This window comes from Semicossyphus pulcher, unplaced genomic scaffold (assembly GCF_022749685.1).
Source record: "Semicossyphus pulcher isolate SPU_LCO1_2020_fin unplaced genomic scaffold, fSemPul1.0.p SCAF_13, whole genome shotgun sequence".
NCBI classification, from domain to species: Eukaryota; Metazoa; Chordata; class Actinopteri; order Labriformes; family Labridae; genus Semicossyphus; species Semicossyphus pulcher.
In genome coordinates, this window is record NW_027211637.1 from 6,261,343 (window position 1) to 6,276,190 (window position 14,848).

The following is a 14,848-nucleotide window of genomic DNA, read 5'->3' on the forward strand; positions in this document are numbered from 1 at the left end:
CGAATGCAGTCTTTGTTTTTTACATTCTGTACAAAATATTAGTTTAAATCTTGGGATGTGTCCGAAATTATTCACTTATCACTATAGAGTCCTCTTTATATTGTGGAGTAATATATATCGGACAAAACCTTAATATACAGTCAACGGTTTTGTGTAGCATGTCCACGCCCACGCATGGACTGCACATTATTTTGAAAAGCCAAGAAGGAAATAACGTACGGAGCATATTGTTTTGTGCTTGCGCAGTGTTTTGCTTCACCTCCTGAACAAGTGATAGACGTACTGGAGGAGAAGTTTTTTTTTCTAGTTTTGCCTTCTCCACTTCATCATGGAGGCTCAGGCACATTTCTCCCGAGAGGAAATCAACAGCACGGTGTGGGAAGTCCCGGAGAAATACAAACGGCTCAAACAGATAGGGACCGGGGCGTACGGCTCCGTGTGGTGAGTGACTTGCCATTTACTGAACGCTGCATGAAGTGTGTGTCGTAGTAGAGACGGGACTGTGTATGAATACTGTTCAGTCTGAGCCCTGCACTCATAAACGTTCGCTTCACTGGCTGCATGCAGTCTGTGGTGGGCCTGGGTTATTATGTCCTGTAGTGTACATCAACATACTGTCAGCACTGATTACATAGCGAGTAACTCGTGTTAACAAGTTATTACACCTGGCGCCTTATTACACATCCCAACAGCATGTGTGTCGTCTTAGAACGGCGACTACATCTCATAACACGCATCTTATATGTGTTTAGCTGTACATTAAAAGAGATGTAGCTATTTATAAAATGTCAATAAATAAAGATGGCCACTTTCCTCCTTGTTTTCTACGGACAGGCACGGCAATGCATTGTGAAGGCCAAAGAAATAGATAATGTACAAATTACACAATGCCACAGGACATAGGATTATATGCAAAACATAACGTATTTTATATTATAATTTTTGTTTATGTATCACATGCATGGTATATATCAAATTGCAGTGACGCACAATTACTCCTTGATACTTGTGAACAGGCGTCACAACATAACTTTTACTTGGCAACTTTTAATTTCATTGTGACATTTATTTGCGTGCTTGAGCAAATAGAGAAAATACATAAGACACGCCCAACATCGTTCAACATTATCGTTGTTTATCTAGCTGACTTGATAAATACAATCAGTGTTTAGGTCAACTCATTCTGCAAGTTTGGTGATAAAATTGGTATATATTATATTTGTATTTTTCTATAGGTGGTAGATTGTAATATTGGGTTATGACAGGTAACTATTGTATCTGTGTAAACTTAGGCAACAGTTGGTACAATGAAAATATCATACATACAATGCTGCTGTCAAGTTTCATACCAGCATTTTAATCAATAGACAGTAATAGACGTCTAATTTATAACCTACACTCAAGTTATAGGTGTATGCAGCCATGATTACAGAAATATGGGTAATGGATGAGTCCAAGTTCTTCCAGGGGAACCCAACCCCAAAGAGTTTGTTTATATATCATAACATGTTATATTGTATTAATGAAGCTGTTAAATTATTTGTAATGAAATCTGCAATTCTTATCATAATTCCTTTTATTTTAATGTGCACAATTTTTTTTGGATATTCAGTCTGAATTATATCAGTCTCACACTTAAATCCCAACGTGTAATAATTGTGTTATCAAAGAAATTGAACCCCTCTTCATGCCATCAACCCCCCACTCAAATTGCCTATAATATTGGAGTACATTACCTTTCCTACTGTCATCCAGCTGTGTTTTCATCTCATTACTGTAGTAAACCACATGTACTTCTCTAAATGATATTAAATTTAAGTGCCTATGCTGTACTTTACCATGCATATACATGTTAGTAAATTATTCACAAATGGGATCATTTTGCACAGACCCTGGGTGGCATCCACTGAAAAGTCACACCGTTTTTTTCAGAAGACTAGTCATTGCATCATGGTTTTGGTCTCGGGCCAAACCCAGTCTCAGCTTAAGGGTCGTCAGCAAATGTCAAAAGATGGTGAAAATGTGTAATCAATATTTCCCAGAGTCCAAAGTGACAAATAGCTTCTTTCGTCCAACCAACAGTTCATAGTCCGCAAAAAAGTTGCAAATCCTCACATTAAGAAGCCAAACCAGTTTCAGTTGAAAAATCACTGAGCCGATTAGTCGATTATTAATATTGGAAATGAATCTGTAAATGATTGCACCTCTACTCAGCATTGTGACTTATAGATCATTTGTCTGTGTAAACTGACCAATGAGGCTTAGAAGGTGAACATCTGAAGGCCTTGGAAGTGAAAAAAAACCCAAAGTCAAAGTGGTTTAACATTCATCCATCATCGTTGATCTTTGTGCTTCTGTTGTCAGCGCTGCACTTATTAGCATGCTAACTGTGGTCACTGGGGTTTTAAGCTTTATAGTGTGGGAGTTATGGTCTATTAGAGCTTAAAATGTTTAACCTTTAAAAGAAGCAGCATCTGATGTACCGGGATCAGCCCACTCCCATTATCTGTAATAATTGCACATCTACAATAAAAAGTGTCTTGTGGGAAATCTCAAACAAAGGAGAAGAAAATACAGACACATAACCGACAGTCTCACAACTACTGTAGGTGTGAGATTTACTGTATTTATTAAACATGTTTGTTATAGATCACCTGCCTTGTAAAATCCTACATTAGTGCACCAAATTTGTCCACGGCATTATGCTCGAGTGATGTGTGTAATGTGTGTTGGTGGACGTTGCTTCAAATAGCCTAACAATCCTGTCCTCCCACGATTTGGTGCCCTGCAGATCACTGCAGACATGCACATCACGAGTTGCCAAACATTAACATGTCGATGCTCAATAAACCGCAGACACCCCCCCACACACATAAACACTCAGAGAATGAGTGTCACGTACAGTGCTACTTCTATAGGAGGTCGTCTTTGCCGTGGATTTCACAAGAGCTTCTCAGTGAGAGTGAAACCTCAACATAGACCCTCCTGTCATTTTCCCACTGCTGTGACTTCAAAGATTGAAATCATAGTGAAACTAGAAGGCTAACGCAGCCTCAGAGTGCAATGCTAATGACTTGTTATTCTATTATTCACCACAGCTCAGCAATAAATGAGAAGACTACAGAGAAAGTGGCCATTAAGAAGCTCCACAGGCCCTTCCAGTCAGAGATCTTTGCTAAGAGGGCCTACCGAGAGCTCCGGCTGCTAAAACACATGAAGCATGAAAATGTGAGTAGATTTTAAAGCCAAAAACACTTCCTGTTTCCTCTAGCAGACTGTACTATTGTCGTTTACCTTTGGCCTTGGAGCAACAATTCTGCATTTTAAATGTGCTGTAAATACCCCTCACATCTGCTCCCATGTCTCTGTTTCTAACCAGGTGATAGGACTTCTTGATGTGTTTACACCTGCCACAAGCCTCGATGACATCCAGGACTTGTGAGTGTTTTTCACCATATTAGCAAATCCCTCAGGCAGAGTCAGACAAAAACCTGCAGCTTTGCAGGTTTGGTATTCACCTGCAGAAATGCCTCAAGGACTGCAGAAACTTTGGGAACAATGATTGTTTTCTATTTTGGTTGTCAAAGAAAATGTCTCCAGAGAGACGTGAGAAAATGTGTTTGGCCAACATTATCTTTTCACTTCTCTGACAGGTGCATATTAGGTTAGTCTGTCATAAAACCTGCCAGGTTAGTAAAAGGGAGTTTCTGCCATGTTTTATGTGGATGTCCAGTCAGTGTTGATGATTAATGAAGTCAGTTAAGTCAATAAATTCCTCAGTGCATGCTGTATTAGCTGAGGAAGCTGAGTTCTCTTGCTCATGGAGTAGTGACTTTATGTACCAGGATGCATTGTGGTCAAGCAGCAGCAGCCTCAGCCCCGCTGTGCTGCATTTCTTACTGTATACTTAGCTCAACTGAAAAATGGCTTCATACACAGCAAAATTATCAATCTATATAACCTACTTTGGATAGGCAGAGATAGGGTTAAAAGATAAGGTTGTGCTCTCTGTGTTACAGACCTGGAGATAAGTAAGCCTAATTTGTCTATAAGACAATTTTTTGGCCTTTGCCTTTATTAGATAGGACAGTGGATAGAGTCAGAAATGTGGGGAAAAGAGAGTGGGCATGACATGCAGCAAAGGGCCGAGGGTCTGAGTTGAACCCAGGGGCCGCTGCATCTAGGACTGGGCCTCTCTACATGCGGCGAATGCCTTAACCACTGCACTAAACTGGCACCCCAAGCCTTAATTTGAGTGGTTAGAGTCTTGGAATAAGTCCCACTTAAACAGCACAAAGTCCTGTAAACACTGAATTACACAGCTTTATTGAAACAGACCATTTTGAAAATACATATACATACTAAATTTCTTAATTACATTTATAGTTGCATATTTACATAACTCACTTTGAGATTTGGGTTAGAATATTTTTAAATGAATGTAGTGCAATAACTGTTTTATTGTGAGAAAGTAAGGGTAATAATATTAAAGATTAACTATGAAATACATGTTTCAAACTCATTTCCTTTTGTTTTTAAGATATAATCTCAAACTTTTCCATTTAAATAAATGTCTTTGAAGTCACTATCTATCACCGAATGAGTTAACACAGTGGTGATTGAGCCCACTGATGAAAGCCTTTGCATTTGCAGTATATCGTATTTTTATGGACTTGTCTCTGGCGACATTTGTGGAAAAAACCACAAGCAGCGCCAAACACCGACAACTGACTGACATCACACGGGCCACACTGTCTAAGTATCTGGGAAGTGAGGTCGAGTGAGATCCAAGAACAAACCGGCCATTTACTGCGTATCTACATAGATTTTTGAGACTGTAACTGTAAAGAAACATTATGTAACTAAAATACCAAAAAACCAACAGTTTAAAAATCATTTTGAGGGAAGACTGACTTGTAATAATGAGAACGATGCCTCCAGCATCTGTTCTTGCACTATGTAACCTGGTTTAAGCAGGCAGGTTCTCCTGGGAGAAGAACGGCTTTATGGCAGAAAAAGCCCTGAAGGCAACAACTCACATTGCTGGTCTCAGCTCAATAGAGTCAGTATAGACCTTACGGCAGAGGTGAAAAGACCAAAAAGGGCACTGACAGAGATTAGAAGAGGGCCTGATCAAGCAAGAGTCGGGAAAACAATAAATCTCAGACTGGCTTTGAGTGAATTGCACAACTAAACTGTTAATGGGGCCGAATAGCTCAAAAATTGCATAATGTTGCTTAAAGTGTTCTGAATAGAAGTCATAGACTGTACATAGCAAGTGCCAACTAGACAATGACGTCACCCATCGGTTTTGTGGACTAGCTATGTATTACTATCTCTATCCTGATAGACAGGTCACCAAGGTAGCAACATGAAGAAGCAAATAAGAAGGATTATATAAAGAAGAAGAATATATTTAAGGTTGTATAAACATTAGCACTACATAAACATACATAAGTACCCTGAGCTCCTTAATGTTAGTATGAAAAGATGGATTACAGCATCAACAGACAGCAGACAGCAAAGAAAAGCGTCTGACTGAATGCAGCTTGTATAATGTTTGGGCTGTTCAGTAGAGGTCATCACACCGTGCATCTCTTTTCATTTATTCTCCTGCTCACTCTGCCTCTTCTTTTCTCAGCTACCTGGTGATGCCTTACATGTTTACTGACCTGTCGAAGGTGCGCGGCCATCTCTCAGAGGACAAAGTCCAGTTTCTCGTCTACCAGATGCTCTGTGGACTCAGGGTGAGACTATTGAGATTTTAACCTGTCTGAAAAATACATTATCAGGAAGCTGAATAGTAACACATTACAAGATTAATGAATATACAGTATATTCCAAGGTTATGGTGTAACACAGTCATGCCAGAATTATAGTGTTTTTTAATATATGCTACAGCAATTACAGAGATTTGTCTGCACTTTGAGCAGTTGTATGTGTACAATATATACTGTATATATATAAAGTACAGAGGAGATTTAAGCATTTGTGACTTAAGTTTATAGTTTTATTACAATATTATTGTGGGTTTTACATAATTATGGACTAACGGAGTGTTATTAAAAGTTATCTAAAAATGAAAGAAACAGGCACTTTTAAAATTATATGTTTGTTTAAACTAACTCTCAAAGTTGATCTTTATCTGTCATTAAAACTAGGTTAATAGTGGGCAGACACATTAAAGAGACAAAATACCATGTTTAAATGACATATACTAAACCAATAAAACCTTTTGTGTCTCTCTTTGTGCAGTACATTCACAAGGCTGGAATCATCCACAGGGTAAGAACAAATCACATGTAATTGTTAAAAGCTGACATTAGAGCTTTAGTTAGACAAAGGAAGCTTTATTTCGGGTTCATTGTTTAGTCAATGATACACCAACCTTCAAGGCCTACGAGTAAGTTTGTACTGCACATCACTCTGACTCAGAAAGCACAAATGCGCGTCCTCCTATACAAGAGACATGCATGGGAATGTTGATTTAATTTGTCATTGTTTTCGAGTCAGATCCACCTCTGCCCCAACAGGTAGGATGAGTTTAATCATCTCTGATGTCGCACAGCATGTCTAGAGATGTTCAACCACACCCTTCGACATAGTGCCAAGGCTTGTGGGTGTGTGTGTGTGTGTGTGTGTGTGTGTGTGTGTGTGTTTGGTTGGAGAAGGGAAATTAGGGTTAGGCCAATACAGCTGTTATACTGTAGATATTGCAGTTATTATAGGCTTTTAATCTCTTGTACACCCAAGGACATTTCATGGGCATTATTAATATCGATTAGTTTCCATAAATAACAACACATTGTTTTGTATTCTCGTCATTGTTCAAAGAAGCATAGTTCTAGTTTGAGGAGGAAATCAACTTCCAAGATCCTCTATTAAATCTAGTTTCTCCTTGTTTTTGTTGCAGCATACAGGTAGATTTACAAACACATTCATGTTCTCTCTATATGAAGAATTTTCTTGGGCATTAAGTGGACAACTGAGGGTTTTTCTAGCATGTTTTGATTATAACATATTTATCAATGATGTTTATTAATAAGTAAACTAGTAGTGTGTGGTGGTCGAGCTCTGACGATTTGTTCTAGATTAGCTAATTGTGTGTTTATGTGTGTTTGGACTGTCAGGAACATGGTCATGCACACTCGGTTTCAGTCCTCTGTGAAGCTGTTACCCTGCTATAACTCTCTAATTCCTAACACAGTGAAGTTGTTATCAACACTCGCTAGCAGTGCCACACTTATCCCACATTATGTCACAGTATTTCAGTGGCTGACCGCGGAAAAGCTGCAGTAAGTCTCATGGTCAGCTAATCATTGAGTCACAGCATTGAATCCCTGCTTAAAATCATGCATTGAGACAAACAGCTGGTCCATGTTAGGCCATAGGAACTACAAGCACTTAAGCTCTTCTCAGTTCCAGTTTTAATACTGAACAGTAAAAGCACTGTAGTTTGCTGTTAATCACTATGTGCAATGTGTTACCATCACTCAGCTCATTTTCTTTTACAGGATCTTAAGCCCGGAAACTTGGCAGTGAACCAAGACTGTGAACTAAAGGTTTGTACATTAAAGGATTACACTAGAAAAACACTTAACAGTAAAAGCTGCATGAGCAATATAAAGGGATTCAGCAGGTAAAGAAGAATGGAATAAACAGGAAACAGCATATGGACTGACTTACAATCGGACATATGTTACTGTTTTGATTCCTACTTAAATGTGGCTCATTAAATCTTAATGTAGAAACACTTTATGTATGTGTTAAGATAATGTTATTGATTTATGAAAATAACGTTCTATATGATATTGCCAGAATCATTTACAGAACATGTAATGCAGAAAATAATGCTTGGGAGGATTTAGAAATGGTGTCATCACACTCTCTGCTGCACATGAAGCAGAGCATCACAGCTAGGTAGATGCTAGGGAGCACTAGCACCTTGCTGGACAATATATAATTATGTTACACATTCTTTTATAAAGTTAGCAACCTTCTTAGTTTGCTCAATCTCAGATCCCATCAGTATAGTCTGACGACAATATAGCCTCTGGGGACAACAGGGAATGTCGGGCGTGTAGACAGCGGTTAGCATAAACACTTTCCAGTCAAGACTTCCCTTTCTGTGTGCTGCGTTGTCTACAGAAAAGAAACCGTTTTTCCTGTGATTGACTTTAATTAACGGGTCTTACCTGTGCTGAAATTTCAACATCATGATGCAGATTAGTAAAAAGTAAAAATCAAGCTTTGTCAGGTCTGTCCTCAAGAGCAGAAAACTACTTTTAAAATGCTCGTTCGTTTCTGATGCATTTGAGGAAGTTGGGAAATCTGTTAGCATGCAGATGCCTGTTTATAGAGATGAATAAGAAGCTAAATCATAGTCAGATGACCGTTGATGGGAGCCGAGATGTCATTACAGCACATTACGTTCAGCCTGCTTTTGCTTTCCACACGGTCTGTTTTTCCTGCCGACGCCTCATATGATTGGTCAATATTACTCGGACTACAAGCGTAGTACAAACGGAAACCAGAACACCCCTAACATCCACGTCCCTGCCTATAGAGATTAGTTAGTGCATAATCCATGTATAGATATTTCATTCCAGCTCAAAAATTCTTATTATTGTATTGGTGTAAACAACCCTGTATTGGTTGTAATGAAATAATTAATGACCTTTTGAAACAATAAATGAATTCCACAGATGCCTGTTATTTACAGTGTTAACAAGTCTTTGCTTGTGATGCAGATCCTAGACTTCGGACTGGCTCGCAGCACTGACGCTGAGATGACGGGCTACGTGGTGACCCGTTGGTACCGGGCCCCTGAGGTCATTCTGAACTGGATGCACTACACCCAGACTGGCAAGACAATCAAAGCTGTTACACATTCGCACCTCCGTCCTTGCTGAGTTGGCGGTGTCTGTGCCACTGTAACTGTTTGTTGTTTGTCATGTCAAAATATCCCAACTCCAGGTATAGGGATGTGTGTCTTTCAGCAGGTACTTCATGAGACAGCGTTTTTTTTAATCCTCTCGTTGTTGTATGAAAAGCATTTAAAGTAGCATGAGTTTCATAGCGACGATAAATCTTTTTACCTTAAGCAGTTGACACAGATGGTTCTGACAGCAGCTCGCTAGTGCTGACACTCGGTGACAGAGCTGTCACTGCAATGGAACCGACTTTCCCAAGATTTATGTTTCTGTAGGAGATAGAGGTTTCTCAATTTGTAAACAGCTTTACACAGGACAGAATGTAGCACAGAAAGCTAATCTGGCAAGTTTGCACCGTTCATAGGATTGTGTTACTCACCAAATATCCCCCGAAATAAACAGCACCACAGATCCTTCACTGTCTCTTGGGAATAGGAACTTTACTGCTGTGGCATATAAATACCACCTTCCCCATTTTACTGCACTGAGATTTAAACAATCTGTATTCTGCTTGTGTTCTCACTGATGGTTTTTTCTTTCTTGTTTATTCTAGTGGACATCTGGTCTGTGGGCTGTATCATGGCAGAAATGATCAATGGAAAAACCCTCTTCAAAGGCAAAGACTGTATCCTTTCATCTGCGGTGTCCATATGCTGGACTTGATACTTTTGAAGTGTAATGCAAAATAATGACAAAGGTTTCAGTATACAGAACTCAAACTTGAATATTACTTTATAAAACCATTGTAATAATAGAGGTGATTGAAAGCTGTCTGGTTAAACAGTGACTGTTATAATACGCACTTTAAGTACAGATTGGAACACAAGATTATTACTGTATATAAACATGCAGAAAAAGCAACACATTTCCTCAGGCAGCTACAGCTGCAGTGCATTACATACTTTTCTGCACAGTTTATATGTGCTTTTTATGTTCTTTCTGGCACCTGATGCACTTAACTGGTTTATAGTGCGTACTGTTAAATAAAGCTGTCACTCTTTCATCAAATGGCTTTCAGCTACCTTTATTATTCTGTTTTATAGACCTGCTTGGAAACCCTTCTTTCAAATACTACTGAGTGTCCGCTTATTGAACCTCCAGGACATACCCGGTTCAAAAATCCTTGATTGTTCCCCTTTGCTAACAGACATGGACCAACTGACTCAGATTATGAAAGTGACGGGAGTACCTGGAACAGATTTCATACAGAAGCTGGACAGTCCAGAGGTAGGACAAATTAGATTGTGTGTTTGTCATCAATATACTCATGGTGATTCATGTTTGGTCTCTCTTTAAAAAAACATTTAAGAGTACGGTCTAGACCTGCTCGTTTTGTGTCTCAAGATAACTTTGGTTATGATTTGGCGCTATACAAATAAAATTTGATTGATTGATAAATGAATGTCATGAGTAAAACAGTTAGGCTGAGCTGATTTTTAAATTACCGAACCCAGTGGCTTATAATATGTCAATATTCACCTAATTTCAGGGTGAACATTTTTAAAAGGTAGACAAATGCCAAGTATTCAGTGACTTCCTCCAGAGTGGGAGTTAAAATGCCTCATTCATCTGCACAGATCTCTAAATCCTTTACTGAAGCCAATGAATGTAATAATAAGAAGGCTTAAGTCCCAATAGCAGCCCTCAGAGGCTGCACTATCAACAGCAGTCAGCTTTCAGTAGTGGGAGTGGAAATATAATATTTGTCCTGAGGGTGGCACCAGAGGAGGACATTAACAAAACGCCCCAGCAGGAAGCGGTACACAATAGAAAATCATGGAAATTAAAAGTAGAATTGTGGATATTTTCCACAGGCACCAAAAGCAACAAATGTCTTTACCAATTAATTCAGATAATAAATGGAATGAAACATTTATAGTATTCATTAAATGTTACATTATAGCAAGAGGGTTTCAGTTTTGTTTCTGCTTCATGCTTTATGTGACGTGGATCCCTGATTTTAGGAGCTATGCTCATTGGTTACCATTATTCTCAGAGGTGGAAGTGGCGAATTACAAGTACTCACGTTACTGTAATTGAGTAGCTTTTTTGTGTACTTGTACTTTTTCAAGTATTTTTCAAAGCCAGTCATTTTACTTTTACTTAAAGTCGAGCGGAAAAGGCATTTCGAGAGTATCTAGCTTCCATATCGTGACGTATTTCCGAGTGAAACAGGACGTGCAGGCGGGACATATCATTAGAGGGATTTGATTTGATCGTTGAGAAGTGGGCGTAGACAGACGTTCTCCACAGCGCAGTAGCTAGCTAACTGACCGAGCGTTCTTGGTGCTCTGCGGCTAAATGTTGCAGATTGATTGGTTGAAATTGTTTGGTGCTTGTTTGGCGAAGAAATTGATTTTCTGTACTTTTTTTTGGCCTATATTGTCACATAGATGCACAATATTACCGGGGATGTGATCTAAAAGGATTAAAATGACATTTTTCATTTCACCTCGACTTTAAGTATGTTTTAAATAAAATAAAGTAATTCACTACATTTGTACATCCATCCATGACTGAGTCAAATATTTATCTACGGATATTGCGAGCTAGAAAGCTCTCTTCAAAGCCACCAGACTCCATTAACAAAACAGTAATTTTACGTCGCAGAACACAGGACTTGCTGGTCTAATGCTGCCTCATTACACGTTGTAACACATCACACCTTGAGAACACCACACAATAACACAAACAAACTAACCGATCATGGCAGCGGTAGACCATCAGCAACTGCCGTGTTCTGTGAGGTAAAATTACAGTATTTGTCAATTGAGTCTGGTGGCTATGAAGAGAGCTATATAACTACCATTTCTGATTAAACAAAGGATCTTACTCTTTGACAAAAGGTCCATCTCTCATCATTTTGACACCAAAACATGTAAACATAGGGCCCAGATTTGAAAATAACAAAGTTTCATTTTCTATCATTTGCATAGAATGCATGTGTCAGGTAACTTTGGAAAATATGTTTATAAATGAATAGGAAATAGTGATAGCTTCAATCACAGTTTATGATCAGTTGAAACCATAGACTGTATAAAAAGATGGACGACATGACAGCTCCCTAAAAGTGAAGCCAAAACATTTCGGGCGCCCCCTGCTGACTGGCTGCAGTATAGGTCATAAAGCCCGCCTCCTCCATGTTAACAAGAGGGACATGGGACAAACTATAAAATCAAAATACACGCCCGATACATTTTTCTGTCATTATAGCTAGTTATTATCATGCTGATTTACGTGTTCATTTTTATGACAAGTTTACTTTTAATTAGTAATTTGATGCTGTCAAAATGATGATTGACAGCTCTGTTGACAAATTCGGCTCCTGCAGCCAATCGGTTCCGGGTGTGCAGAGCGGAGGATGATCCGCAAGTGGAAACGTAACTAAAACAATCACTACAGTCATTGAAGTTTCCATACCTGTGAACGTTAACCTCAGACCAACACAGAGAAGCTGTTCTGCTGTTAAACGATCTCTACTGCGCAGTCTCTGGCTCCATATGACGTCACCGTCGCAAGATGGCAGCGCCTATCACAGGGGCTATTTAGGCATCAATGACGTACAATGGGAGCAGATGGAGACGCGTTGTCCATCTATATATACAGTCATTGGTTGAAACATGTATACTTTTAATCATTGTAGTCCATGTCCAGATAGGAAATTGAAAATATTATGTCTGCAGAAGTAAATATATAGAGTATGAGATGTTGCTTTGATTTGTGTTGCAATATTGTCATTATTATGGTTATTTTAATTTCTTTTTTGTCTCTAAAATCAGGCCAAGACTTACATTAAGGCCCTTCCTCGCTATCCCAGAAAAGACTTCTCAACGTTGTTTCCCAGAGCCAGTGCAAAGGGTGAGTTCAGCCAAAGCTTTTTCTCGAAGCCTGACTTGTCCAAAAAGGTTTTTCACCTTATTATTACATTTTATTACACTGATCCACACAAGCAGTTGTAGATCAAATGTTTGTTGTTGTCTGTTTCATTGTGCTACATTCAGACTGTGAATTATGTAACAGCATAAGGACTCTCCTTGAACATTGTTCATGAAAGCTTTTCCCCTTACAGCTCTAAACAATGTGTCAGATAGGTCATGAACAGGAGAAATTCTATTAAATTGTGCGTTTTATGTAACTGGCTATTCCTATCTTTTGAAGTTAGCTTAAATATTTATATTTTGTGATATGAAACACTGACTGAAAATCGATTCTTCTTAAAAGCCTGCAGCGACCTTCCATAAGGCTGATGTCAGTGGAAATGTTTAACACATTAACTGACGTGCAAAATGATGGTCTTTATTTTTTAATAAAAACGTTGCATTATTTTGTACCACTGACCGTTTGCAGGTATTGATCTGCTGGAGAAAATGCTGGTCCTGGACGGAGACGAGAGGCCCACAGCTGAACTCGCTCTGGAGCACCCATATTTCGACAGCCTGAGGGACGAAGATGACTTTCCTGAGCCTACGCCATATGACGACAGCCATGACAACGCCACATTGTCCCTGGAGGAGTGGAAGCGTAAGTAAAAATCAATAGGCAAACGTTATGGGAAGAAACTGACATAACATAATCAATGCTGCCTTATGAGAAACAAGTAAACAGAAGTAGTACTTTAACGGTTCCAGTAAAACAGAATTATTATGCTTTTAAAATTTCAAAAGACATTTCCGGATTTTTAGTGTTTAACATGTTGGCCATATTGGATGTTTTACAACTCCACAAACATTCTCCTGCAGGGCTTCTGTTGATGTGCTAATTAATAATTAATTTTAAAATGCCATGCAATATGCTCTAATTGCCGTCTGTTTAAATTATGACTGGGGTAGTGGAAGTGCTGCACATGCAGAAAACAAATGGTTTACCACTTTTGCCCTCAGGGTTATGTTTCAGAGAGGTGAAAAGCTTTGTTCCATTCCCACGGAGGGACTCCAAGAGGAAAAACACTCTGACGATGTCTCCCTGATCGGAGGATGCCTGTCTTGTAACTGTACAGCCAATGGTGCCCTTGTATATTCCAAACATGGATTCACTCTGTTTCTTTTACACTGGATATGCTTCAATTTTGAGTCAGTGTTCAGGAAAGTGGTTATTTTAAGGCTGTCAAACTTTTTTTTTTAAGTGCAATTGTCTTCTTAGTGTAGATTGCCCTTCATGTAACAAACGGTGGATTGTCTTGTAAATGCATTTTGACCAAATGTTACAGGATTTACTGTAAGATTTACTGTAATATTGTTTTTCCAATTAAACAATGAGAGAAGATGTGTATGAAGTTTTGTATGTGCAGCAGATTGTAAATGTTGCTGCCAGGACTAAAATATTCAGGACTAATTTACCACCCACTTAAATCTCTTGTCATTAAATTTGGTGCAGTCTTAAGATCAAAAATGCATCTTTACATGTTGTTTATTACAAGATCATTAAGGGCTGAAGTTTTGTCTGAAAACCCCTTACCAACAAAGGCCCAATATATCAATCACCATTGTTAGCTGGGATATTTGAACATGACAGGGTCTATGATGCGGAAATCATAGTTGTTGTTCATGTTTCATTTTTTTCTTCAGGGTTCCATACAAAAATACTGCAACGTCTGCCATTCTGTATATACCATAACTTTGCATTTGCCCACAAGCTCAAATCTTTTGGATATTTTCCTGCATGTAGCTATGTACTTGACTGGACTGGTACATTTAGACTCTAGAGGATGCTGTGTGATGTATAAAACAGGTCATGCATCAGAGTTAAGGTTATTCTGTTTGAATGTTTGTGTAAACTCTTTGATCCTGCCCAGGAAACTTGCTAAAGCCATGTAATATAAAAATGATAACTACCTGTCAAATTATCTCTGGGAAGGTGTGTGTGTGTGTGTGTGTCTGTGTGTCTATGAATAGAATAAACAATTCATGAGCATGCAT

At 38.8% G+C, this 14,848-nt stretch overlaps 1 protein-coding gene across 1 annotated transcript; it reads left to right on the top strand.

Moving 5' to 3' along the window:
- The first annotated feature begins 250 nt into the window (after positions 1-250).
- On the top strand, positions 251-14,845 carry mapk13 (mitogen-activated protein kinase 13). The gene is made up of 12 exons (XM_069659540.1): positions 251-441; positions 3,099-3,228; positions 3,380-3,438; positions 5,642-5,747; positions 6,256-6,285; positions 7,515-7,562; positions 8,751-8,865; positions 9,487-9,558; positions 10,081-10,160; positions 12,713-12,791; positions 13,281-13,454; positions 13,814-14,845. The coding sequence occupies exons 1-12, from the start codon at positions 329-331 to the stop codon at positions 13,897-13,899; spliced, it is 1,092 nt and encodes a 363-aa protein (XP_069515641.1). The 5' UTR covers positions 251-328; the 3' UTR covers positions 13,900-14,845.
- The last annotated feature ends 3 nt before the right edge of the window (positions 14,846-14,848 follow it).